Source organism: Lissotriton helveticus, chromosome 4_1 (assembly GCF_964261635.1).
Source record: "Lissotriton helveticus chromosome 4_1, aLisHel1.1, whole genome shotgun sequence".
NCBI classification, from domain to species: Eukaryota; Metazoa; Chordata; class Amphibia; order Caudata; family Salamandridae; genus Lissotriton; species Lissotriton helveticus.
The window spans coordinates 1,273,083,789-1,273,111,362 of NC_136063.1; the positions used below are offsets into that span (position 1 = coordinate 1,273,083,789).

General features: G+C 46.9%; 1 protein-coding gene across 1 annotated transcript in view; it reads right to left on the minus strand.

The window, feature by feature from the left end:
* Nucleotides 1–27,574, minus strand: part of LOC144829070 (cytosolic non-specific dipeptidase-like) — a 406,044-nt gene that overhangs the window by 285,980 nt on the left and 92,490 nt on the right. Inside the window, exons 2-3 of the mRNA XM_078687833.1 lie at nucleotides 15,791–15,895; nucleotides 6,946–7,089 (exon numbers count right to left, since the gene is read on the minus strand). Coding sequence (XP_078543959.1) covers nucleotides 6,946–7,089; nucleotides 15,791–15,895 — 249 coding nt within the window. The remainder of the gene's footprint in view (nucleotides 1–6,945; nucleotides 7,090–15,790; nucleotides 15,896–27,574) is intronic.

The window sequence follows — 27,574 nt, forward strand, 5'->3', positions numbered from 1 at the left end:
CTTGCGGCCGCACAGCAGGCCTTGCATGGCAATTGGTGCGGTAATCCTGGACTTAGGAGATCGGGGCACTCGATGAGGCGTGCAGCAATTTCTTGAGCCGCGGGCAGGCGCCGCGATGATTTCTTCAGCGATGCGTCAGAAACAGGTGCGGATGTGTCGCGCTTCTTGAATTTGCGTTACTTTTCCCAGCTCCCAGCTGCAAACAGCATCCAGAGGTCCAAAATAACAGCAGGCACGTCTTAGCAGGTCAGAACTCCCACCAAGGAAGTTCAGGGGAGCTGGTGGTGAAGTTTTTGTGTCCCTGAGACTTTAGAACAGGAGGCAAGCTCAATTTCAAGCCCTTGGAGAGCTACCTCAATCATCGCTATTTCTTGCTACTCTTCACAATCCTGTTTCCTGACACACACTCAAGATGGCAGCGGTAATTAACACTCAGTAGCACCCTAAATGACGCTCTCACAGTGAGCAGGCAGGTCACATGGGTCTGACCATGTGATCGCATATTAGTCGATGCACATTCACGTCAGTTCTATCGTGAGTAGGATTCAAACCACTGCGCACCAGGAACCCACTTTACAGTCCGGCACCGGCATCACCACGGTAAGCCCAGCTGAGCGTATACTTTACTTCCCTCTCTCAGCGTTGCCTGCGAGTAACTGTATTGAATTAACGCTCGACTCTCCCAACCATAGGTCGCCTTTTAAAATTTGCCGCCATCATTCTATGCGCCACGAACAAGCAACCGGGTAAGCAGCATTCATTTGCCTGTTCCCTTGAGCACTTCTCACATCTCGAGTTTTTTCCGTCCGATGCTTAGACCCCTCTTTTATGTCATTTATAGATCCTTATCTGGAAATGGCCCTTGAAGTAATTCATTCGGTAAGCACTGTTCTCAGAAGCGCTTACTTCAGACTGTTTTATGCACATTAATTTTGACTGACACTCGTATCACTTACAGGTTATTTAGCCGCGGACCACAGGCTGTAGAATATTCCTACATTGTTTTAGGAATACACATAATTTGGTAAGGACTAGTGTCTCGTAATGTCATAGAACTTTCACCTGCACGGCCAAAAACCCTTTCTTTCGCCAAAGCAAGCACTTTCACACAGCCATTTGAACCCATCAGACTGCTTGTTTTACCAATAAACATGTCATAAACCCTCTGTCCTTCAAGGTTGCACCATTAAAAAGCACCTTGTTAACCAATTGGTTTTTTTTCTCTTTCCCTCCCCAATTCTCTCCTCTTTTCTCCAATCCGGGCATACGTTTTGCACCATTGTAGTGAATTGTTACTAAATGCTCTCATAACTGAATTATGTATTGTTCTGAGCACAAAGTATACAGGCAAAATTATCGAATGTCCTGATGATGATCCCGTTATTCTGACATAGGGATCAAAACGCAGTCGACGATCTGTGCACCATATGCATGCCAATTTATTGCACAGTTTCTCCAGCAATGGTGTCTTTATGTGATTTAAGTCTACTACATTTTTAAAGTTCTCAGACTTTTCCCTCCTTGCCTGAACCCCTTCCCTTAACTGTTGTCTGTCCAAACTCTGGTATTAGGACTCAGGTTGTGTCCCACTTGAATTGTGTCTGAATGGTTCTTTATGTACCTATTGAATATTAAATACTGTCCGGCTGGACAAAGAATATAGAAACCTATTTAGTCTATATTTATTGACAATATCCAGTAACTGTCTAGGGACCTCTGTCTTTAGAAACTGTATATATACCCAAGGTCCCTGACCAATTGCTAATTGGGTTCCCTTGTCCCTTTAAAAAGCAAAGTCATAAAACCAACAAAAACAGGTCAGAAACAGAAGGCCAAAAAGCAAAACATCTAGAGATAAACCCGCTGAAAAGGCCAGGTCCAACACAACCCCCTTCCAGCCTAAATCCAGGGCAGACTAATCAAGCCCTTGACAGACTTACCTGGTTGAGGCAATAGAACTCAGACCTGGCCCACAACAGTGGGGGCATGTTCTGGTTCTACTCCTTTTTGAACCCAGTTGGATCCATCTGTCCATACTCTCAAGGCCCACGAAGCTACCCCATGGGGAACCCTTCTCCTCCCCTATGGACACCATCTGTGCAGCACCTAACCTTAGCTTGCTCACAGGTGTGTCCCAGCAGGCAGACAGTACCCAAATGGCCAACACAGTGGTGTGGCCCAGTCCACCCCCGGGGTGTGACTCCTGTGCCCCCCCCCTAGTGGCCACTCTGTCCAGAAGGACAGCAAGCCACAGTGGCTACTGACAGTTGTCAGTGATGAGTGATGAGACCCAGGCCTTACGCCTCTCAGGACTCTTGAACCTCTGTGGCTTCAGAGAGTGGGGGCAGTAGCCCCAGGTGCTTGGCACCCCTTGTCCACTCTCCCTCCTGTCAGGTCAGGGATGGCATCCTGACACTGACCCACCAGCACCGGGCCTGTACCCAGTGGCTGGACAGGAGACTGGGGTGGGCTTTGTCACACCCAGTCCTCCTCCTCAGGACTCTACACCCTACCACCTGGAGCGGTACCCCTTCCAGAATTGTCAGGGCACTTGTGTCAGTTGTCCTGAACAATTCGACCACCAGTTCAGAGGTTCTAGCCTGCAACTAAAATCCCAGCCTACAGTCCATACACTTAGAGTGGGCAGAGATCAGGGGTGAGGCTTCCCTCTCCCCGCCCCTCTTACTGGGGCCCTGCACACTCCCACCTGGTGCAGTGCCCTCAGAAGACAACCCAGTAGGGGAACTGTTAGCAGTAATCCCTTCCTCCTGGTCAGGGGGGACACCCTGAACCTGGCCTTTCTACCCGGGGTCTGTACCCTTAGGCTGGACCTGTGCCTGGCAACCCAGGACTTCTGGGGAAGTACCCCAACACCCCCCACGGGAAACACACTCCTCTGGAGTTGTGTAAGAGTCTGCCTAGCGCAGGGCTCCCGCCTCCTGTCCACCTGACAGAGCATGAAAACCCCCAAGGCCAGAAGTGGCCTTACCAGGGTTAGTCCTCGGGGCCTCTGACCTCAGAGCTGGCAACCCCTGACCCACTGGTCCTTCCTCTGGAGACTGTGTCCCCCTTACCCCTTTCTCTAGACTCATGCACCCCCCCCCCCCCCAAATAGAGAGGTGCTGCTAGACACCAGAGCTGGTGGAATGCTACTTACAGCAGTCTCCAGCAGTTCAACTGACACCTTGGGATCCCCCTCAGGGAAGGGTCTCCCAGTACAGACAAGCTCCCTCTCCTGGTGTTCCCTCATGGAACCAACCAGGCATTGAGCCTGGGTTTTGAGCACCTTGGGACACAGCCCACTCCCACTCCTTCTCCTCTCAGACAGGACATGGAACACTACACCCCTCCCACTACTCTGGGACCTATCTGAGCTATCACGACCCTCCACGATCTCACTTGGTTGGGAAAAACCTGAGCCACATCCTTCAGGATCACCCCCAGAGGCTTCTTCAGACCCTCCGGAATCCACCACAAGGTCTGCCTCCAGTGTGAGCTCCCTGGTGTCAGAGAACTCACGCTTCACCAGGTGTTGGCATAGCTCTGGAAAATAAGGACTTAAAATATGCTGTCCACTAATTGAATCACACAGCCCCACACAGGTATTAACCAAGCGACCCTTTGCCTCCCCATCCAGTGCCTCACACAAGTACCGACATCACTCTCCTGAGATTGGCAAGACAGTGTCTGACTGCCACTGTCACTCAACCAACACTCTTCTGTGTGGTCTACACACTCACAGACCAGGACTTCTACCATGGGGGAACCCCTCTCCCTTTACCTCTCATCTAGAGTCAGAAGATAGTCCCTCCCACCACTAGGACTATGATCCCCTGTGCCCGTTCCCCAATCCACTTGAGGGACACTACACATCACTGAAGCTACCTCATTAACCTGAACCCCCCTGGTGTATGTCAATCCCCACCTACAAGTCAGGCGCCACATCTCTGGGTATGTGTACTTACTACCTCAGCACTAGATAATACCTTTTTGCTGCCACCATCTGACCTGGACTCTACCTCCAGTCCAGCAAAGCTTACTTCCTGAGGTACACACATTTCTTTTTCAGCTAAGGCTCGCTTTATCTCCTCACACTTCTGGTCTAACTCCCCCTCAGATTCCTCCCTAGAGTCATCTGCTAGTGTTGCTTCCCAGCGTAGCACCTCACAGCTATGCAGGAGTGACTCAAGATCCTGCATTGTGGTTTTCCTCTTCACAGGTAGCCCCCTTTACTTGCAAAAGACTTTTAGTTTCCTCATCTTGTAGATGTGCAAGTGCCAAAGGTTGCCTTCCATTTTGACAAGGCCCAACTGGTGCAACAACTAACCAGAGTTTCAACAACTAAATTCCAAAGGGACTCAGGGAAAAACAGTATGTGGTTGCGTAATGGTCTGCACTCAACTAGTAGTGTACACCAATCACTGCATGTAAGACACAAATGCAAGTCCAGATCCTCACTGCTGACCACCAATGTTAGAAATGGGGGTCTCTAGTTGGCAGAGGTAGGTACCTTAGTCCAAATAGGGACCCTTGCTTCTAGTCAGGATAAGGAGGATACACTTCTCAAATAACCCTTGCTCACCCCCTTGGTAGCTTGGCACAAGCAGAAAGGATTATCTCAGGGGCAGTGTGTAAAGCATTTGTGAATAAATATTACAAATGGACCCCACACCAGTTTAGAAAAATAAGTAATCTTTATCTAACTCAAACAAGACCAAACAACAAAAATCCACAATACAATGATAAAAATATGATTTTCAAATGGTAGAAATAGTTCAGTTCAAAGCAAATTGCAGTTGCAACACTTTTCACACAAAGTACCTTGGATGCGTCGCACACACAAAGAAAAAGGGTTGCAGGGAAGGTGATGCGTCGGTTCCTTAAACACAGGGAAGGTGATGCTTTGGTTCCTTGTTCCGGGCGAGGTGATGCGTCGGTTCTTTACTGGAGAGGAGGTGATGCGTCGGTTTCTTACTGCGTGGGAAGGTGATGCGTCAGTTTCTTACTGTGTCCCACAATGATGCAACAGAGTTGCCGCCTCAATGCAATGCGATAATCTGTGATGATGCATGTGTTCTTGTAGCCGCACAGCAGGCTTTGCGTCGAAATCGGTGCAGTGATTCCGGACTTCGGAGTTCGGGGAACTCGATGCGACATGCAGTAATTTCTCAATCCACAAACAGTTGCTGCGATGATTTCTTCGGCGATGCATCGGAAACAGATGGCAATGCGTTGCACTTCTCACTTTTTCCAGCTCCCAGCGGCAAACAGCCTTTAGAGGTCCAAAACCACAGCAGACACCTCTTAGCAGGTCGGATATCCCCGCAAGGAATGTCAGGGTAGCTGGTGGTGAAGTCTTTGTATCCCTGAGACTTCAGAATAGGAACCAAGCTCAGTTTCAAGCCCGTGAAGATCTTCTTCAAGCACGGAACACAGCAAATAGCAAAGTCCTTTCTCCTTTCCTTGCCAGCAAGTAGCCACTGCAGGTCAACGCCAGACATCAAACAGTACAAGGGCAGTATTTCTCCTTAGCTTCTCTGGCTCTTCTCCTTGGCAAAGGCTCCTCTTGATTCCCAGAAGTGATCTGACAGTCTGGGGTCTGGGCCCCTTTTTTCATACAGTGAATCTCTTTGTTCTCTCCTGGCCCAGGGCTCTGAGCCCAGTCAAAACCAGTCTTGGGGGCACTTTGCAAGTGCACAACAACCTCCATTGTCAGTGTAAGCCCTGGCTTCAGACACAACACAGGGTAAGCGGAGCCATCATTGTGGAAGGCAGGCACAGCCCTATTCAGGTGCAGGTGCAACTCCTCCCACCACTCCAAATGCAGACCAGGCCTATTCAGCATACCGCTGACTCATTCAGGCTCTCTAGAGCCACTGCACATCCCCAGTCCCTGTCACTCCAAAGACAGACAGTCAGTACACATTCTAGCAGAGGCACACTGGATGGCTAAGCAAGAAAATACCTACTTCTAAAAGTGTTTTTTTTCAAATCCAGAATGTAAAAATCGCCCTCACTAATAGATGCATTTTAACATTCTGAGTTCAGGCATACTAAACTTTATTTTCCAACCTTGTGCCCAGGGGCAATTAGGGTTCTAAGATGTTATAAGCAAACTCCCCATTCTATCCTGTGGGAACAGGGGAAAATAAAATTGGCAGTATTTCACTATCAGGACATGCCAAACACATCAGAACATGTCATACACTGCACCCTGCCCACAGGGGTACCTTGGGCCTACCTTAGGGGTGACTATCATGTAGAAAAAGGGAAGGTTAGTGCCTGGTAAGTCGGTGCCCTTGCCAAATCGACATGGCAGTATTAGACTACACACAGTCACTGCAATTGCAGGCCTGAGTTACATTTACAGGCTGCTTATATGGGTGGCACAAACAGTGCTGCAGGCCCTCAAGCAGCAATTGACTTACATGCCCTGGGCAAACACAATGCGCTGTACTAGGGACTGACTAGTAAGTCAAATATGCCAATCATGGAATCACCAATCCATAACAATAATTTAAATGGAGAGCATACGCACTTAAGCACTGATCAGCAGTTGTAAAGTGCCCAGAGTCATAAAACCAACAAACACAGGTCCGATACAGAAGGCCAAAAAGGAAAAAGACTTGGGATAAACCCGCTGAAAAAGCCAGGTCTAACACTGATGATGCAATGTAAGCCTAGGTTGCAAAACAGAAAGCTGGTGCCCACCACCTGCAACCACTGGCACAAATCAGCACTGGATGTATGAACAGACAAACAATGTGTGATCTCAGAAGCAGGTTTCCCCTTACATATATGTACTAATTTTTAAGTCAAATAAAAGGTATCTCTCAGTAGCTACAACATACATGATGAGTCAGTATATCTCTTCACGTGGGGCATGGGATAAAAACAAGAGATGCAAACATTGATCCCCTTTGGAACCTAAAAGAGACACTGTACCAGTTGATCACCAAGGTCTGCCATCTCAACAGTTCCACCAATTTTCTCGATTAACTTCTTGCCCACATCCATCATTTTTATAACCAGTTGTCTCCTGTCCGGGTTACTGGAATCACTCTCGGTGTGCACCCAATCATTCAGCCTCTGAGAAAGAAAAGCAGCATTGGTCAGATTCTAGAACACATGCTACTTCATACTCAGTGACAGGACATGAAAACTACACAACAAGCACTGTCCTGCTGCGCCTGTTATTGATTAATCTTGCGTTGCTTAATTTGGGACTAACAGAAGTAAGCATGAGGATAATACCAATAGAGTTTACTAATGAAAAGACAATTGGACTCCAAGGTGTACTTGAAAGTGTAATATAAGATGAGTCCACTCTAACACTATTGATTGGGTGCATACGGGTATCGGCCTCTGATCAAGGGTGTGGCACAATACTGGATAGATGCAAGGAGATCACATCTATCCTGATATTAACAACAGAACCATTGGCCACATGTATCAACATTTGTAAAAGCAATTACCTAATTGCGATTTTCAGTGAATCACTATTAGGTAATAGCTATTACAAATATATGAGAGTTTCATATAGCGATTCGTAGGGGGTCGCAAATCGCCCTACCTCTTTAGTATTAATGAGGTAGTTCGCAATTTGCGACCCCCTAGGACTTGATAAAAATCACGGGCATGATGGCCTGATGGGGTAAGCAAACCACCATGTCCGTGATTGCTTTTAAATAAAGCAATTTCTTTTTTTAAATGCAGCTCATTTTCCTTAAAGGAAAATGGGTTCCATTTAGAAAAAAAAAAGAAGAATTCTCTTTTCATTTTTTAAGATCTTAAAAAAGATTTTGCATACATTCACAAAGGGGAAGGGGTCACTTGGGGACCCCTTCCCATTTGCGAATGGGTTACCACCAATTTGAAGTTAGTGGTAATTATGAATGTTTTACGAGCGCATTCACAGTGACAAAACATTCATACATACTGCAGATATTAAGTATTTGGAAGGGATGCCTGTTTTTTTATTCATACAATGGTTTCTGTTCCAGCGATGGTTTCATCAATGATTATGTTTTCGCTCTTCAAGCTGTTAGAAATAAGGACAAAGGCAGAGAGCAGGACAAAGAGATATGTTGCCTATGTTGAATGTGGCAAACCTCAGAATTTGAACTAAAACTTCTCTAGGTGGGCCCTCAGGAAACACATCTGAGAACAGAAGGCAGGTAGAAAGAGCAATCATGGGACGTTAGTTTTTGGTACTGCCTCAGATTTACAACTCCTTGTAAATTTGGGGCAGTGTCAAAAGCAATGGGTGTTGCGGTTGAACGCCCACAGCAACTCCCATTTCACGCTCCTTTCATGCTAAGTGATGTGTGTTAAGGGGCCTTATTTACAAGGAGGTGTTAAGCCACAAAAAATGGCTTAACACTACTTTGGGAATATGGAGAATGGCATATCGCCACCAGAACGTCGCTAAAAGGGACGTTCTGGTGGCGATATACCCTTGTATATATGTCCCAAAGAATTATCTCCATCAAAGAAGCAATGGGGGCATGCATTCATTGAACTGATTTTGAGTAAAGATGTGGTGACCATTTACATGGATGATCAATTGATGGTCATCAGCATTAAGGTATTGCCAAAAGGGCCACATACATGTTAAAAAGAGTAGAACTCATTGCAGAGCCTAGAAGAACAAAATAAACAAATGCTTTAAAATTAGATATAAAAGTAAGAAGTGAAACAGCTTGGGAGGCATTGAACAAGAAGGAAGCTAATCAGTCCAGAGTTAGGTCTTTCACTCCAATCGTGAACAAATGGTTGATCAATATGGAGGGAGAGACCTTGCAAAAGGTCCCCGAAATGTCCACCAGGCCTAAGATGGCACTGGTTCCTTCATCTAACAACAGACTAGTGTCATTAGCGAACAAAATTAGAACAGACTGTACGCTGTATGATGGCCAAAAATCAGATTAAACTGGACCAAGAATAGTTACATTATTTCTTTTTTAAATTGAGGGTCTAAAGCAGTAATCACATCTACAAAACTTTGAAATCAAGCATCTAAAATTCAGAAGCAGAACAAGGGTGTTTCTAAACAGACAGTAGCTTACATGTGAATAAACCGGACATATTCAGCTTTCTGAAATCTTCCTACAGCCTTTCAGGATTTATATCCACTTTTTCCAAAGTTTCAATCTGTTCTTCAAGTAGCCCCAGTATTTTCTTCTATTTCCATTCACAGCCTTTACATAGATGATATGTTTTTTTTCCTAGGATGTGATAGTTCGTATTTTAACTGACCAATCTCTGAATCTGGAGCTCTCCGTAGACAGCTGCTGCTGATCAATTAATGGTCCGACTATTAGGGACCGTAAAACAATACATTCTTCACTCACAAGCAGAGAGACATGATGATCCAATCTCAAGGAATTGCCTATGATTTCCTTTAGTTTAGAATAGATTAATAACTAAAACATTTGTATTTTAAGGAAATCCTAGAAAATAGACTTCCAATCTCTTACAGGCATATGCATCATTGTTGGCTTTTGCGATTTCTTAATTGCGATTTTTAAGGAATCACAATTAAGAAATCGCAAAAGCCTATGCATGAAGAAATTGCTGAAAAATGTGCGATTTCTAAACATTCCTTAATTGCGACTCGCAATTTGCGAGTCGCAATTAAGGAATCCCTCCCCATTCATTCCTATGGGCCTAGAGGCCCATAGGAATGAATGGGAAGAAATTCTCAATTTGCGATTCTCAATTAGAGAATCGCAAATTGAGAATGCAATGTCAAGGGTGCCAGGGTGTCAAAAGGACACCCTGTTACACCCCTGAAATTGATCCATGCACATATGTTGCGCACACACATGTCCTAAGGGCATGTGTGTGCGTAACATGAAACTTTGAAAAATGCACAAAAGTGCATTTTTCAAAGTTTTTGCAAATTACCATGAAGTTCAACTTCATGGTAATTTGCTCCCCCAAATTGCGAAATCGCTAATTTTAAAACTTTCATGCATTGCATTTAAGGAATCGCAAAATGCGATTCCTTAAATGCAATCACAATTTGAGAACTCGCAAATATTTGCGAATTCTCAAATTGCGAGGGCCTTCACCCTTGATGCATCCCAAAAGCTAATTTTGCGATCGCAAACGGACGATTTTTGCGATTCGCACAGTTTGCGATCGCAAAAGGCTTTGATGCATGTGCCTGTTAGAGCTTTGTTACACCGAAAATATTAATTGCTTTCATTTTTACACATTGCCTTTGTTTCTTACTGGGGCTGTAATTATGGGCCAGATGTACAACCATATTTTGTGGTCACAAACCGGAAATTGGCCCGTTTGCGACAGCAAAATTGGTCTGTCCCATGAACAAACCCTATTTTGTTGACTCGCAAAATAGGGTTTGCGACTCTCTATTAGGAAGGGGCGTGCCATGAGCGTCCATTCCTAATCTCACTTAAATGAATGAATGTTTTGTGATTGCGGTTGCAAAAGAATCGCAGTTTACCACCTACTTCAAGTAGGTGTTAAGCCACTCGCAAACGAGAAGGGGTCCCCAGGGGACCCCTTCACCTTTTTGAGTGTGTGCGAAAATATTTTTTAGGAGCAGGCAGTGGTCCCACGGACCACTGCCTACTCTTAAAAAAATGAAACAGAAGTGTTTCATTTTTCTTTTTTAAATGCATCCCATTTTCCTTTGAGGAAAACGGGATGCACTTTTTTTTTTTTTAAACTGCTTTAATTAAAAAGCAATCAAGCTAGGCTGGCTGATGACGGCTGATAGCCAGAAACCGGTCATAGGATGCTTGATTCCGGTCCTGGGAAGACATGGCTTGGCAGTTGGGCTGGACTGTTCCAATGAGGCACAGGGTCAAAACTGATTTGCATATGGCCATGTCTGAACTGGGGTGGTGTGGTGAGCAAAATAATGATGGATTAAACCCAGATCTGTGACTGGGGGTGAATGTTTTGCCATTGTTCAATATTCCGTCCATCAATTGTTGTTTTTGCATTAATTAAAAAGCAGTCACAGACCTGGTGTTCTGCTGACCTCAGCAGGCCACCATCACTGGGAGTGCTAGCCATTCCTAATGGGGTCGCAAATTGCACCTGACTCAAGAATATTAATGAGGCAGACAATTTGCGACCCCCTTAGGAATCGCTAACAGTGTCTAGACACTGTTATAACTTACATTTTGCGAGTTGCAAAGCGGTGCAATTTGCCACTTGCAAATTGTAAGCGTCTTACATCTGGCCCCAAGTTTATGAATCCGCTCAGGCTTAGCAGCTAGTTGGCTGACTGTGTGCAATGCATGAAATTCTTGTCAAATAATAAAGCATATGCATCGTGTTTTCTTTATTGCAACCCTTCCTGTATAACATTGGTGTTTCAACTTCACCAAGTAGTTTGTGTGTGGAGAAATCGTTTTGTTTTGTAATGGTCAGAATTACTAGAGCAATTTAGTTAAATTATGAAAGCCATGCTAAGATTTGAAATGCAGTTCAGTTTGCATCTGAATAGCATTTATGGACCTTTTTTTTTTTGTTTGAAATTTCTTTATTGCGGTTTTTATGGTCCACTGCATAGGATAAGACAGTAGTATTTTACAGACAGCTCTGAGCAGTAGGACTTTCAATCAATCAGGTAGTCTAAGTTGAGTTGCAGTGGAAGCTTATACCAAACCAGCAAGTAATGCATACTTTGGCTATATCAACCATACAAACATTTTAACTAGAACCCCCCCACACCCTCCCAGTACCCTCCTCCCCTTACCGGGCCCACCTATCCAGAGGATCCTCTAACACTTTTTCAGACAGGGGTGACCTCCCGTTCCTCCTCCCGTCTGGGGGATGCGGTCCTCTCGTGGCTAACTGCGGATGACACCATCTGCGTAGCATCTGGGAAGCTCCTCCCAATCTCCTGAATCATCAACCCCCATGCCTGTAATACCACCAGAAGTTTGGCATCTCTCCTTGTGCTGCGTATGTGTCCCTCCTCAGCCAATGCCCACTCCCTCATATCAGCTCTCCAGCTCGCCACCAACGGCCCAGCCGGTGTCAGCCAGTGAATCGCTATCTGTATTCTGGCTATAACAAGTCCCAACATCAGGAATTTTCAGCTAGTTTTAAGTTTCGGGTCCCGGGGGATCAGTTTCAGGATACATGTATGCAACAGCAGGGCCACCCTCCATCCCGTTATTCTATGCAGGTCCTCTATGATAGTTGTCCAGTATATCTGTATGATTGGGCACGCCCAAAACATATGTGGGAAATCTGCCTGGTCTTACTGGCATCTGGGGCACCATGGATTTCTCGAGTTATCTATAACATGGAGGCGTTTAGGTGAGAGGTAGATCATATGTACCATATTATATTGTATCAGTTTGAATCTATTGGAAACCGCTACTTTATGGACCCTCATGGATTTCACCCAGTCCCGCGGCATAATAAAAAAAATAATTAAATTGATACTTGTATAGCGCACTACTCACCCGCAAGGGTCTCAAGGCGCTTTTACGAATACCGCCGTGGAACCCATCCTGGCATTCCCTGTGAGGTGTCCACTCCTGGGCACCCCCAAGGTGGAGGTCAGGCATCCTTAGCGTTGTGGGGGCCGTTGTGGAGTTTAAGCAAGCTATTGCAGAGTTGCAGAGTGGGACTCCATGATTGGAATAGGCACTGAGGCGAGAATTATCAGGTCTGTGGAATTGTTTGAGCCCAAGACCCGCCGAGGCGGGGAATTGAACCCTGATCCCGGGTTAGACCTCTGCATCAGGGTCTGCCGCTCTAACCATTGAGCCACACTTCTCCACTAATCACTTGGGGGCTCACCTCCTGCCATCTATTCTCTGGTGTGAGAGGCATACATTGCTTGTCCTCCCTAAGTGCCTTGTACAGGTGTGTGACCAGTTTCCATCCTCCCGCCATCGCTCAGTGTGACCAAGGTATGTGAGTGGTCAGAGGCGTCTGGGAAAGTGGGCCATAGATATTGTGCCGTCGCTGCTATCTTGGCATATTGTAAGAATTGCCCCAGGCCGGACTCGAAGGTGTCTACTACTTCCTGGTACGTGATGAAACGCTGGTAGGGGTACAGGTCCGCTAACATGAGACAAGCTCCCGCTTTCCATTTGTCAGTAGACATGACCCGGTCAATGTGCGTGAAAGGTGGCATCAACCGAAAGTCTGTGTCTGGGGCAAATGGTCGCACCCGTGGAAGCCATTCAACCACCCTATCCCTGATGGCCGCCAGCAGTTGGCCCAGTGGGGGGCACCGGACCTGTCGCCCTTTTGCAAGCCAAAGAAGCTCACCCAACTGCTGATCCCCCTACGTATCAGCCAGAAGTGAGCGTTCCCACGATGGATCCGTATCAAGCCATGCCACTGTGTGCTGTAATTGGGACGCAAAATAATAAAGTTCAAGGTCAGGGATTTCCAATCCGCCTCTGCCCCATGTGCGTTTCATTACTTCTAGGCTCACCCGACATCTTTTGCCATTCCACAATAATTGAACCAACATAGCATCCAGGTCCCGGAAGACCTGGCGTGGGAGTTAAAAAAACGAGCCCTGCAGTGTGTAAAGGCAGTGAGGCAGCACCACCATTTTAATAAGGGCGATCTTCCCCATCAGTGATAGCCGGAGCGTGTTCCAAAAATCGATACTGCAGCGGAGACCTCTAAGTATCCTCCCCATTTTATGTTGGTAAAAAACGTCCCTGTTTCTACTGATCCAAATACCTAGGTAGCGCAATGCACTCAACTCCCAGAAAGTCCCTACTTCGGGACGGAGACCCACCCCTCTCAGCTTCCGACCCGATCGGGTATATTTGTGATTTGGTATTATTAACATGTAATCCAGAGACCTCTTCAAACCTCTCCAAGGCCGCCATCAGTAGCGGGAGCAAGTGGGTTGGCTCCCGCAGATACACCAGAGCGTCATCCGCATACAGTGATATTATATGTTCCCGGGCCCCAATTTGGATTCCCTGCCCCTGGAGAACCTTACGGAGGTGGCACGCCAATGGTTCCATTGCCAGGCAGAACAGCAAGGGGGAAAGCGGACACCCCTGTCGCGCCCCCCTTGCAATCGGTATTATATCGGACACGTAGCGCCCCGTGCGGACCCTCACCACCGGCTGAGTGTAGAGCAGTCTTACCCGGCTTTTATGGACCTTAAGCTGGATATCTACTCATCTTTTTGATGGGCTATGTGCAGAGTAAATAAGACACTGACTGGAAAAACTCTGATAGCCCTCATAAGGACATCTGCTTACAGAAGTTGAGCAGATTTATAAGGATGTAATCTCTGAACTGGCTAGTCATTTAAATAGGTGGATGCAAGTGGCTCAAAGTAGGAGTCACCCACACACACAGAACTCCACCCTCTGAAAGGCCACCATGCTCCATCTCAGTTTCAAAGAGGCCTCTTAACATTTTGAGGAAGGTTGAACACTCATGTATTCATTGCACCTACAGCATACCAACACCATGGTGCTCCAAAGAAATGCAACACAAGTCGGTGTAAGAGGTGGCTCTCTCCTCCCTTCCATCGCTCTTGATTTGCTCTGAAGCAGGTGTGAGATTTTGCAAGCGCACAATAAAACCAAACACATTTGGATCAGGGAGGCTGGATGGCCCATGGGATCACACCCTAACCACAATCTTCTTCAAATGAGGAGGCAGGTCCAGTGTCCACAGCAAAACACTTTCAAAGTGCCTTTGGAACTTCACGAGAGCTTACAAACATGGGATTGGAGTGCTATCATACCCTTGAATACGTCTTTTTAAATCAGTCTTCCTTCGGCATTGGATGTGCACTTCACTTTGTGAGGTATTAAGCAGTGGGATAGATGAAACAACATGACAGGCAACAGCTTGACAAAGGCAAAGACGTATGTTTTTCACATGAGCAGCAATGATGACAAAACACTGGTTGCAAGAGACTTCTCAAGCTATGCAATGACTGCAAAGCTTGGAAGGAAATAAAAGTACAACTGTAAACTGCATTGTGGCTGCACCACCAACAGTTTGCACAAAGGATACTTTTAGCTCCATCGCTATAGAGGTTAAATCCTTTTAATACTCAGTTGATATACTTTGAAGGGTTTAGGATATATAGTCCCCGCTCAGTGACATACGTTTTTTTTTTTTAATCAATCACAATATTGGTCCTGGAGAAGGCTGCCTTAAAGTGAGCAGATGGCTGAAATGGCATTGTTGCTTAATAAGATGTCATAATCTGATTGTTTTAAAAGTGTTGCTGCCCTTGCCAATGACTAATGAATTTGTTTATAGGTGTTAAGAAGGATCTCCACGAGGATGTAAGCATAGATGACGAGTTCTAAAACACGGAGATGTCATAACACAGTGACATATACTAAATTGTTTATATTTAATTGTTCAGATATATAAAAATTAAAAAAATATCTCTTCATACATTGTTTTAAATGGTTATCTCTGTTCTCTAATTGCCTGCCACGAATCCATGTACCTGTACAAATTATTTCTTGAAGAAAGCTCTTACTGGAATATGAAAAGCAGAATACAAAACACTACATTTTCAATAACAAAGAAGTTAATAAATAGTAGGGTGGATTTAAATATTTCTTAGATACTGAGCCACAGTTTCTGCACATATGTTCACCCTTGATTATATGAGCCACATTAGTCACTAACACCGGAAACATATTCTACGAGGTTCCTTTATGAAAGGTGACTACTAAACACCTGTTTTAAGCCTTGATGTGGTTGCTCAGGTGAGGTAGATAGACATTTCTGATGCAGTTCCCTTTAACGAATCATAATTGAACAGCGACAGAAGCCTTACCTGCACATATGTGTCTTGATGGGCCTCGATGTACGAAAAAGCCTGGTCAACTTGCGATGCCTTTGCCAGAAGCATTAAAAAAGCCAGACAGAATATTGATGACATCTGTAAAAAAGAAAAACAAAACTCATGAAAATGTAAATCCTCTGACTGGATGCAATTGTCAACAGCAAGAAAGGTGCTTTATAATTGTAAAAATTAAATTTAAAATGTATTTCCCTACATGGTCGTTGGAGGACATATAAGGATGGACTTGACTCAATTGCCTAGATGGAAAAGAGTGCTGGGTTATTGGTCCAACTTTGACCAACGTCTTTGTTAGCATTTGTCAGGCCACTCACAATGGTACCACCATTTTGGTAAATGTGCAACAAAAACTGGTAGCCATGGAATTACCACACAAATTGGAATTAAATGGAGAGTAACATGTTCCATACTTAAAGATGCCGAGTTGGCGCTACCATAAGTTTACTGTATGGATAACTAATGTCATGCTGATTCCCAACATTGAAGTTAGTGTGGTACAAACACCACCAATAATCAGAAATATGTACTTGCACAGTGTTTATCTTGTTCAGTTTAAAATCCATGTTACTTTCAATGGAACATATGGACTGGTTGAAACAATAACTGAAACAAGTGTGTAATTCCAGAAAACCAATTGTCCCCTCAGGAACTTAATGTGTTGGTAGTGCCCTTCGTGTTAGTTTTTTAAAATATATATTTAAATAACCGTCTGGACCCTGCTGGGTTGAAGAAGTTATGAAACTGCCGAAATGGCTTCCAAAACCTTTTAGCACTGAACCTGTTATTCTACGATATTTACTTTGCCACACCGTCAACAAACATGCTCTGAAAGGCCTGGTCTTGAATGGCTATTGTCTATATGAGTGCAGGAAATCCACATGTGAAAATTTGCTTGGTGTTGTTTAGTGCTACCGGTCTTGAAGAAATTGATTTTCCAATCAAAATGCCATGTGAGTGAAAAATTTATGCATGGAGAGCAATGGCAACGTTGTACGTTTTGCAATGACCGTCTGCCATTTACTACACTTCTCAAGTTATACCTAAATAAAACATATAATTTGTGTTATAAGTGTGGGAAATTTCACCCAAAACTCAATTTTAAAGGGTGGGGGGGAGATGAGGGGAAGGGGATGGTGGAGAGGCAGAGTCTCTTTAATTTCTATACTAAAACGTGAACTGTAAAGTGTCCAGTGAAATTAAAAAAAGAGTTTGAAATGGTCTGTGTATGGAGAATTATGTAGGGTTTTGTGTCTATGCAAAAGACGTAGAGGTCAGCAGTGCAAAATGCAAATGTAAGTCTACCTATCAGGCATTTACAACTCTGTGGCTCATTACGATGTTGGTCGACGCAGAATCGGGAAAGACAGACCTCTGGTCGGTGGTCCCGACCGCATTATTATGATGTGACATGGTGCGGTCGCAAACTCCCATTTCTCCATGGGAACTTGTGCAGTGGTTGGAAAACGGCTGGAGCACAAGCTCCCATAGAGAAATAAGAGTTTGTGTAAATCCATGCAACATGTGGCAAGCACCTCATGGGTGCCCCACGCCCACAACTGCAGGACGCGGAGGCAAGGGGGTCCTGCAAGGGGCCCTCAAAGTCACTTTACGCCATCCTTTCCGTCATAATCCCGACGACCGAAATGCCGTCCTTAAGGGATTGCGTTGCGGTTCTGACTGGCCAACGGGCTCCTTGAGCTCGATGGAAGTCAGTTAGTCAGACCAGCCGGTTTAGACTCCGACTGCCTTCATTGTAATGAGGAGGTCGGACTGTAAACCTTAGTTGTCAGTTGGAAAGCCTTTGACCTGTGGACGGAGGCTTTCCGCCGACAATAAAATTGGGCCCTTTGTGTGTGACTTAGTCAATGTTTGTTTGTGTCGTTTGTGTGTCTTCAGGTGTGGGCGTGGTTGTGTATGGGAGTGTCGGTGTGCGTGAGCATTAAGGAAGCATTCATTGCTATAGATTTCAGTTTCTAACACAGTGCGTCTGCATTATAGTGTTGCAGCTCACAGTAGCATTTTCACCCAGATCAGTATTTAACAGAGACTTTTAGCCTGTAAACCAATGGTAAACACTATCCCTTTCACAAACTGCTTTTCGTTTGTAACATTGTTTCATGATTTTCAGCAGAGATTTAAGATCTGACCTAGAAGGATTAAATAAAAGAGTCATAACCTGCTCAAAGAATACATAAAATTCTGCCTTGAAATGTGTAAAATTATCTCTTTGGTGTGTTTTCCGGAACTTTCTCTTCTCATGATTTGTTCGTTGAGCAAACCTCTTTATGAAAGTGATATTCTTCTTCACTGGCGACATACAGGAAAGAGAGAGATGAAGACAGAGATGACAGAGCGAGAAGGAAGGGAGCAGGGCTGGTGTGAATTTTTTTTGCCAGGTCTTCTTTTGGCTCCCAGTCCAGTCTTGATTCCATCTGGGTGACGTTTCACTAAACGATGTCTAGGACAAGAGTGCTGGGCTATCGGTCCACCTTTGAGCAACGTCTTTCTTAGAGTTTGTCAGGCCACTTACAATTATACCACAGTTTTGGTAATTGGGCTACCACAATTGGTAACCCAAGTATTACCACAAAATGTGTTATGAAATAGAGAATACCTTTTTTCAAACTTAAAGACGCAGAGTTGGCGCAAGCATAGTTTTACTGTATGGATTGCTAATGCCATGCTTCACAACATTTAGGTTAGTGTGGTACAAACACCAGAAATACATACTTGAGCAATTTTTATCCTGTTTACAATAAAATGCATGTTGCTTTCAATGGAACATATGCACTGGTTGAAAGTATTAGTGCGTACAAAAATCAACACTGTTCCAACCTGGTGTGACAGCGTTGGCACATTTGACAAGATTCTCCATCACACCCAATGGGATGATGCATGTGAGATCCTTCACAATCCACATCTGTTCCTGCACACTTTCTGCCACTATGTCCTTTCCACCTTCTCATCCTCAATCAGAACCCACTGTAATTGGAACAGCTGGTGTGATTTCATTAGTTGCGGCTGATAAAGAGCTGCAAACGTGTGATGCCAAGCAAAAGTGTATAAACCAATTGAATACAAGCCTACAAGACAACACCTATTCCGCTTCAGGACCTATTTGTATGACCCTGTACATGATGCCGGATGTGTGCAAATGTTAGGTAGTCTAGTAGACATTGTAGGGAACCTGCATTAGTAGTCATCCTCTAGCAGCCCAACGTCAGATGTTCTAATGTCCTAAGCTTGAAGGGGCTGGATTCCCCTCTCTTCTCCTACACCCTGCTAGTCCCCTACACAATATGCATGTCCATCATAGAGATGACCAACAACACAACTATTCAGCTTGTAACTCTAGAGCCTGCTTTAGGTATCTTGGGATCTTACGATAATCATCTCCACAGCCCTTCCTCCAATCCTGCAGTTTTTCTATGTTTGTGATTTTTTCTTTTTTCTCTTGCATTACTTCTCATTTCTTCCTTTAACCTACCAACTCCATCCTCTTTGCTCCGACAGCGCAATAGCCCCCGGCCTTCTCCATTCTATGTCTCCATGTCTCCACTTTTCCATCTCGATAACTCTCTCTCCGAACCAGTGGGGTAGGAACCCCCCCCACACACACACTTAAGCGGCCCCCCCCCCCACCCCCCCACACACACACACACTTAAGCGGCTTGAGCAGGGGCTAACTCTGCTGCCCTGAGCTGGTGAACTGGGTGCCACTAAAACTTTTGTTTTTTTATCTGCCTCTTTTCTCTGCAGGTCTGCAGACAAAGTGTTGATAAATCACGCTGTTAGGTAATACCATGACAGAGGGTGGTGGGAGGTGGGTTGGTTAGCAGTGCAAAGGAAACAGATCAAGATTAACAATAAAATGATGACAATAGTGAAAACAATGATAAATGGACAAATAGAAAAAGTGAGCATGAGGGGGAAAGGTAAGAACGAAAAATAAGGATGAAAGATGGTTAAATAGAGGAAAGAAACAACAAGAGTGTGACGGATATGCGGAAGAAATGGCTGCTTGGAGGGGTGAAAGGAAGGGTGATAGACTGATTAGAAAGTGAAATAATTAATTCATAGAATTGTGAAAAGGAAAGTATGGATGCAAGAGTGAATGAATCAATAGGTTAAAGCGTGAACGAATGGAAGGTCTGTGGAAGAGTGAAAGGATGGATAAGTAAAAAGGTGGCAAGATGGCTACATTATTATATTGATAACTAGATGCTGGAAAGGGTAGGTGAATGTTAAGTTGAAGGACTGACAGATGAATGATTATTGAGATCTGGCTCAATGACTAATTGATGCACAACATAAATAATGTCTCCTTCGCCCAATTACTATAGCCTTACCAAGAATAGGGGCCGTGGTAGAGGCAGAGAGGCCACTTTGTTTCATCACAGTTCGATTGAAGGCAGGTGTTAAATGGCAAGGTAATCATGAACCCCACATCAAGCTTCATTTGTGCCCTTATCTACCATCCTCCCAAAAACACCTCTCCTTCTTTCCGTCCCATCTTCTGGACCTTGCCCCGTATATTTTCTCTACCTCATATCATGTCTGTAATAGGTGATCTGAACATTCAGCCCGATGATTCTTTAGATGTTTACAGCCAAATATGCATACCTTCAGCTTATACCAAATGGCTAAGGGATCTGCACACTCTGAATGTCATTGTTGTGATCTACTCTTCTTCATTATACCCTATATGATTACCTGGGCTGGCCGCCTCCAGGTCTCCTGGCCTGACCACTGCCTAATCGGATTCATCTTAGAGAATGAGCTTTATAACAAACACTAGCAGCCCGTCCCGACGTTGTCCAGGTATGAATTGCTGCCGGCCAGTAGTATTTTGTTTTGTAGGATTTCGTTTAGATAGCATTTCTTATCTGTGACAGGCCTATGAAACGCTCCAATTCACAGTGCACTGCTGATGCACTTAAGAGTGCGCGTTCAGTAGTGTGTGAACTCGAGTTTCCCTACTTTATTTTTCCTTACAATATTATATAGCGCAAACTCGACAACATGGCATGAGCACAATTTACATTACAGAAGAACCCATTCATTTGTGGTAGGCACGGGGAGACAAAGCGATTTGCCTGGAATCACAGGATGTTGAGCTGATGCCGAGATTCGAACGTAGCTCCCCAGCTCTAAAGTTCGCAATTCCAGAACTTGTGGCGGGAGGTGTGTCTAAAAGTGTATGTCGGTGCTGGCCATCAGTGAGAGAGACCTGTGCATTTTTCAAATGGGTGGTGAAAAAATATGAGTATGTTGCTGGAGATGTGGGCCGCCGTGCCACCAATGTACTTACCGGGGGAGGGTAAACACCCATTATTCCGCAACTTTCTTTCCGCATACCATCACTCCGCATACTTTCATTACGAAAGTACCATGACTCCGCAATGCCATTATAACGCATGGCATTACATTTTACATGCTTTTACCACGCATACATTTACAACGAAATTCGTTGTTAATGCATGAATGGTAAAAGCATGTTTTTTTTTTAATGTTTGGATAAGGTAAGTATGGGTATAGGGGTATATGTTTTGGGGTACTGAGGTATATGTTTTGGGGTGCTTGGGTATTTTAAGGGTTCCGATATAGTTTTGGGTTATGGGGTACAGGGGTAGTTTTAGGATTGAAGGATAGGTATGGGTTTTGGGGTACAGGGGTATTTTTAGGGTTCAGGGGTATGTTTGGGTTTTAGGGTACAGGGGTATTTTAAGAGTTCAGGGCTAGGTTTGGGTTTTGGGGTACAGGGGTATTTTTAGGGTTCAGGGCTAGGTTTGGGTTTTGGGGTACAGGGGTATTTTAGGGTTCAGGGGTAGGTTTGGGTTTTGGGGTACAGGGTTATTTTTAGGGTTCAGGGCTAGGTTTGGGTTTTGGGGTACAGGGGTATTTTTAGGGTTCAGGGGTAGGTTTGGGTTTTGGGGTACAGGGGTATTTTAAGGGTTCAGGGCTAGGTTTGGGGTTTGGGGTACAGGGGTATTTTCGGGTTCAGGGATAGGTTTGGGTTTTGGGGTACAGTGGTATTTTTAGGGTTCAGGGCTAGGTTTGGGTTTTGGGGTACATGGGTATTTTTAGGGTTATGGGGTAGGTTTGGGTTTTGAGGTACAGGGGTATTTATAGGGTTCAGGGCTAGGTTTGGGTTTTGGGGTACAGGGGTATTTTTAGGGTTTAGGGATAGGTTTGGGTTTTGGGGTACAGGGTATATTTATAGGGTTGAGATGGGTTAGTGTTTAAGGGTGTTGGGGTATGTGAGGTGGCGCCCCCGCGGCCCCCCCAGGAGGGCTGTACTTCCCCGCACCTACCTCAATCTTCTCCGCCACCGGGACTACAACAGCGCAACCCCTATCATAGGGCGAAGACAGAACTCGGCAATCCGGCCATAACACACGGGGCTCCGCCCTTCTTTCTTTCCCAGGGACCAACCAGAACCACGGGCCCGGAGGAAGTATATCCCGCCGACCCCGGAAGTCCCGCCCTGGCGGCAGAGTCAGCACAGGATAAAAGCGGGATCCGAGTAGAACACCCCGTCGGAGTTTTGTGGCAGGAGATTCAGACCGGAGCTGGAGTAGGAGAGCAGACGTGTGACGAAGAGGTGTGGACCGAAGAGTGGTGGAGCCCACAGGAGGTGGCTGAAGAGCGGCCGTAACTCACTTGGAGAGTTACGGCGGACCGGGTGAGTGTCTTAAGCCTTCCTTACCCCAACTCATTAGGAGTCCTAGTAACGCCCTGTAAATATACCCTTCTCTTTAGCATCACGTCCTTTACACTGTAGCATATTTTGTATAGCACTCGCACTGTTTGTAGTGGCCCCCTGTCCCCGTTCCCGCACCTCCCTTCCCGACACCCTTTTCTACAACCCCCCTTGTGTTCCGACCTCCCTCCGCCCTCCTTTCCTCACGGTATCTTTTCTCTTCCCGCCCCTCACGACCCGGGTGACGGTGTTCGGCATAGCATTTGAGCATAAGGATAAGACTAACGGTCCTTTTGTTTCTTTCTCTTACTGCCCTCCGTGGACCCCCCCTACATCGGAGCTGTCGTCGGAGAGTCCCCGCCCCAGGACTGCACCCAAGACCCGGAGCGGACTGCGAACCCGGAACTCTCCTTGCTTTCCTTTTTGTTGGGACATTGATTCTGGCTCATTGTATAAATAAACCTACAGAATAGCACACTACATACGGCCTCCTCGCCTGCTTTTCCAGCCCGCAGATAGCCCAGCCTTACATTTGGTGTCAGAAGTGGGATCTGCTGGAGGCATGGAGGCCGTGGTGAAACAGATGGCGGAATCCCAGGAACAGTTCGGGAAACTTATGGAACAATTCCTCAAGACCGCTGAGACCGACAGGGGACAGCTCCATGACGTCCTGAAGGGACAGGGGGTTGCCCACGAGCAAACCATGGACAAGCTAACTACCGCCCTGGGACAACCTAGGCCGGTCTCGTCTTTTCCGTCAGTCGTCTTGCAGAAGTATGTCCCAGGTGAGGATCCGGACTACTCCTTCACTAACTTTGAAAGGCTGGCCCAAGCGGCCAACTGGCCTATGGATCGATGGGGTCAATACCTGGGTCCCCTTTTGACCGGCGACCTACAGGCGGCCTACCAGCAGGCCAACATCCAAGGCACCACCCCGTATGCAGATATAAAACGGTGCATATTAGAACGCTTGGGTATCGACGATGACACCTACAGGGTACAACTGCGACAAGCAAAGGAGAGACCCCAGGAGAATCCAAGAGCTCTCTCCTTCCGAATCCGAGATCTCGCCAACAGATGGCTCCGACCCGAGACATCCACCAAAGACAATATCCTTGAAAAGATATATCTGGAACAATTCCTGAACTCCTTGCACCCGGCCACCCAGCGATGGGTGAGACAGCACTCTAGGCTCACTCTTGAAACCGCCATAGAGATAGCCTCTGCCTATAGTCGGGCTCCAGAGCTCCAGCGGGGAAGGGAGGAACATACCCACAGGAATACGCACACTATGGGTCCCCGTCCCCCTCGTCCACAACCGGGACGGAGACCGGAACCTTCTCCTCTTCTGCCCTCTCCGGTCCTGTTCCGACCCCCCAAACCCGGACCCCAGTGCTACTCCTGTGGTGGGTTTGGACACATCGCTCGGATGTGCCCACAGAAGGAAGAGCCAATGGAGATAGGCCTAGTACGGAACTACCTGTGTCACCCTCCAGGGGCCGCTCCCCCGCCGTTCCACTGTCCTGTTGCTGTGGATGGACAACGGCTGATGGCCCTGGCTGACACAGGGTGCCATCAGAGTGTAGTAAGACCTCAAGATCTGGCCCATCCGGTCCAGCACACTACGGGAGTAGTGGCCATCCAATGCGTCCACGGGGACACCAAGCACTACCCTACCACCCAAGTGCGAATCCAGCATCAGAAGGATCCAGGAACCAACCTCACCGTAGGTCTCGTGCCTGCTCTCCCTGAACAAGCCATTCTGGGGAGTGATTATCCGGGATTACCCACACTACTGCAGGAGACCTCTGACTCTCTAGCCCAATGGTGGAAGGATGCGCCTTATCCGGGACAGTCTTCCCCGGAGTCTACACCTAAACCACATAAACCCAAAAGTCAGCGGAGAAAAGAAAAGAAAGAGTCCATCGGCGCATATCCTGTGGTACCCGAAGAACATCCCTGGCAGACTGATAGAGAGTTCAGGGCGGCAGAACAGGAGGATCCCCTCCTGCAGGAAGCGTGGGGAAGGGCCCTTGACCACGAAGACCCCTTACAAGTAGGTCCCTACTTTTTCAAGAGAAACGGGTTACTGTACCGGGGAGGGGGTACTCCCCAGCATGCACAACTACTTATCCCAGGCCCCTTTCAGGACAAAGTCCTCTTCCTCGCTCACAGCCACCTTCTAGGGGGCCACTTTGGGGATGAGAAAACCAGCCAAGCTGTTCTAGAGAAATTCTATTGGCCGGGCGTACACCAAAGGATCAAAACCTACTGTAGAGAGTGCGTGGTCTGTCAGAAAAACAGTCGTTACCGACCCCCCAGAGTCCCTTTACAACCCCTGCCTCTCATAGACGTCCCATTCAGTAGGATAGGAATGGACATCATAGGCCCCCTCCTTCCTTCCCGCAGCGGGTGTCGTTATGCGTTAGTCATAGTCGACTACGCCACCCGCTTCCCTGAAGCCATACCCCTGCGCCAACCCACCACCCAGGCGATAGCAAAAGCCCTGATCACCCTGTTCTCTCGGGTAGGGTTTCCCAGAGAGATCCTGACTGATCAGGGTACCCCTTTTGTATCAGCCCTTATGAAACGGGTCTGTGCTGAGCTGGGGATCAAGCAAATCCGTACATCAGCCTACCATCCGCAAACGGATGGTTTGGTGGAACGGTACAACACCACCCTCAAACAAACTCTCAAGAAGCTTTTGGGTCTGGAAGCCAAAAGATGGGAGGATATGTTGCCACTAGCTCTGTTCGCCATACGCTGTAAAACGCAGAGCAGCACAGGCTACTCCCCTTACGAGTTGCTATATGGACGACCTCCCCGCACCCTGCTAGACATGGCACAGGAGGCCTGGGAAGCAGAGCCGGATCGCACACGGCCGCTTCCGGAATATATGGATAACCTTAAAACCCACCTAGGCATGATACGGGACATTGTCCGACAGAACCTCGAAAGCGCCCAAACCAGCCAGAAGAAGCAATATGACAGGGGCACGCGTCCCAGGGTATTTGCTGTCAACGATTTGGTCCTTCTCATGATGCCCTCGTCCGACCAGAAACTCCTGGGTCAGTGGCAAGGCCCTTACACCATTCTCCAGCAGGTGACGCCAGTTACCTATGAGGTAGAACTGGACGCCACACGCGGCACTTCCCAGATATTTCACGTAAATCTGCTGAAAAAATGGGAAGGACCCCGGCCGGTGTTAACCGGAACCAGCCAAACCCTGCCCTTTCCTTTTGACCCTTGTGTAGACACCGAACTACCTCCTACTCTAGTCCAGGAACTCCGCAACGCCCTAGGACCCCTTCAGCGAGTCTTTTCCTCTTCCCCAGGTCGAACCACTATTACTGAGCATGCCATCGAAACCGAACCAGGAAGGGTGGTCCGGTTGCGACCCTATAGAGTACCCGAGGCCCGTCGGGCGGTTATAAGGCAGGAGATAGAAGACATGCAAAAGATGGGGATAATAGAGCCCTCAGTTAGCGACTGGAACTCCCCTATCGTCCTTGTCCCAAAACCAGACGGGTCGGTCCGCTTCTGCATAGACTTTCGGGAGGTCAACAAAATATCCACATTCGATACCTATCCCTTGCCCCGGGTGGACGAAATGATAGAGAGGATAGGAAAGGCGCAATATATCTCCACCCTTGACCTCTGTAAAGGGTACTGGCAGATACCCCTCAGGGAGCAAGACAAGAGAAAGACGGCCTTCTCTACCCCTGAGGGGTTATACCAGTTCCTAGTTATGCCCTTTGGTCTTCACGGGGCACCCGCCATCTTTCAGCGGGCAATGAACCATGTTCTAAGACCCCATGCCCAGTACGCAGGAGCCTACCTAGACGATATCGTCATATTCAGCGACAACTGGCCACAACATGTGAAACATCTATGCAGTGTTGTCTCTTCCCTGGGCTCTTATGGATTCGCCATTAATCCCGCCAAAACCACTCTGGCCGCGAAGACTGTCAAATACCTGGGGTATCTTCTGGGGGAGGGACTTATAAGACCTCAGGAAAGCAAAACCGTGGCTATCAGGTCCCTATCCTTTCCACAGACAAAAAAAGACCTTCGTGCCTTTTTAGGGCTTCTTGGATATTATCGGCGGTTCGTGCCCAACTTCTCCCAGAGAGCCGCCGCCCTGACGGATCTTCTAAAGAAGACTAACCGCTCCGATGAGTTATTACGAAACCCCTCTCCCGAAGCCTGGCACGCGTTTACAGATCTAAAAAACGCCTTGACCTCAAGCCCTGTTTTAATGCCCCCTGACTTCTCCTTGCCCTTTGTCCTTCAAACAGATGCTTCCGAACAGGGGCTGGGGGCGGTGCTGTCCCAGAAAGACTCCTCAGGAAATGAAAGACCCATTCTCTATGCTAGTCGTAAACTGTTTCCCAGGGAAAAACGCTACTCAGTGGTGGAAAAAGAAGCCCTGGCCATAAAATGGGCGATTGACAATCTACGATACTACTTGGAGGGCAGGGACTTTGTCCTCTATACTGATCACGCTCCCTTGGAGTGGATGGCCCGGAACAAAGGTCAGAACGACCGGGTCCTCCGCTGGTTTCTCTCCCTTCAGCCGTTCCACTTCAAGACTCTACACAGGAAAGGGTCAGACCAGGGCAATGCCGATTATCTGTCACGCTACCCTCATACCCCATCCCGTACAAGAAGGACAGCTAGGGGAAGGGTATGTGAGGTGGCGCCCCCGCGGCCCCCCCAGGAGGGCTGTACTTCCCCGCACCTACCTCAATCTTCTCCGCCACCGGGACTAAAAACAGCGCAACCCCTATCATAGGGCGAAGACAGAACTCGGCAATCCGGCCATAACACACGGGGCTCCGCCCTTCTTTCTTCCCCAGGGACCAACCAGAACCACGGGCCCGGAGGAAGTATATCCCGCCGACCCCGGAAGTCCCGCCCTGGCGGCAGAGTCAGCACAGGATAAAAGCGGGATCCGAGTAGAACACCCCGTCGGAGTTTTGTGGCAGGAGATTCAGACCGGAGCTGGAGTAGGAGAGCAGACGTGTGATGAAGAGGTGTGGACCGAAGAGTGG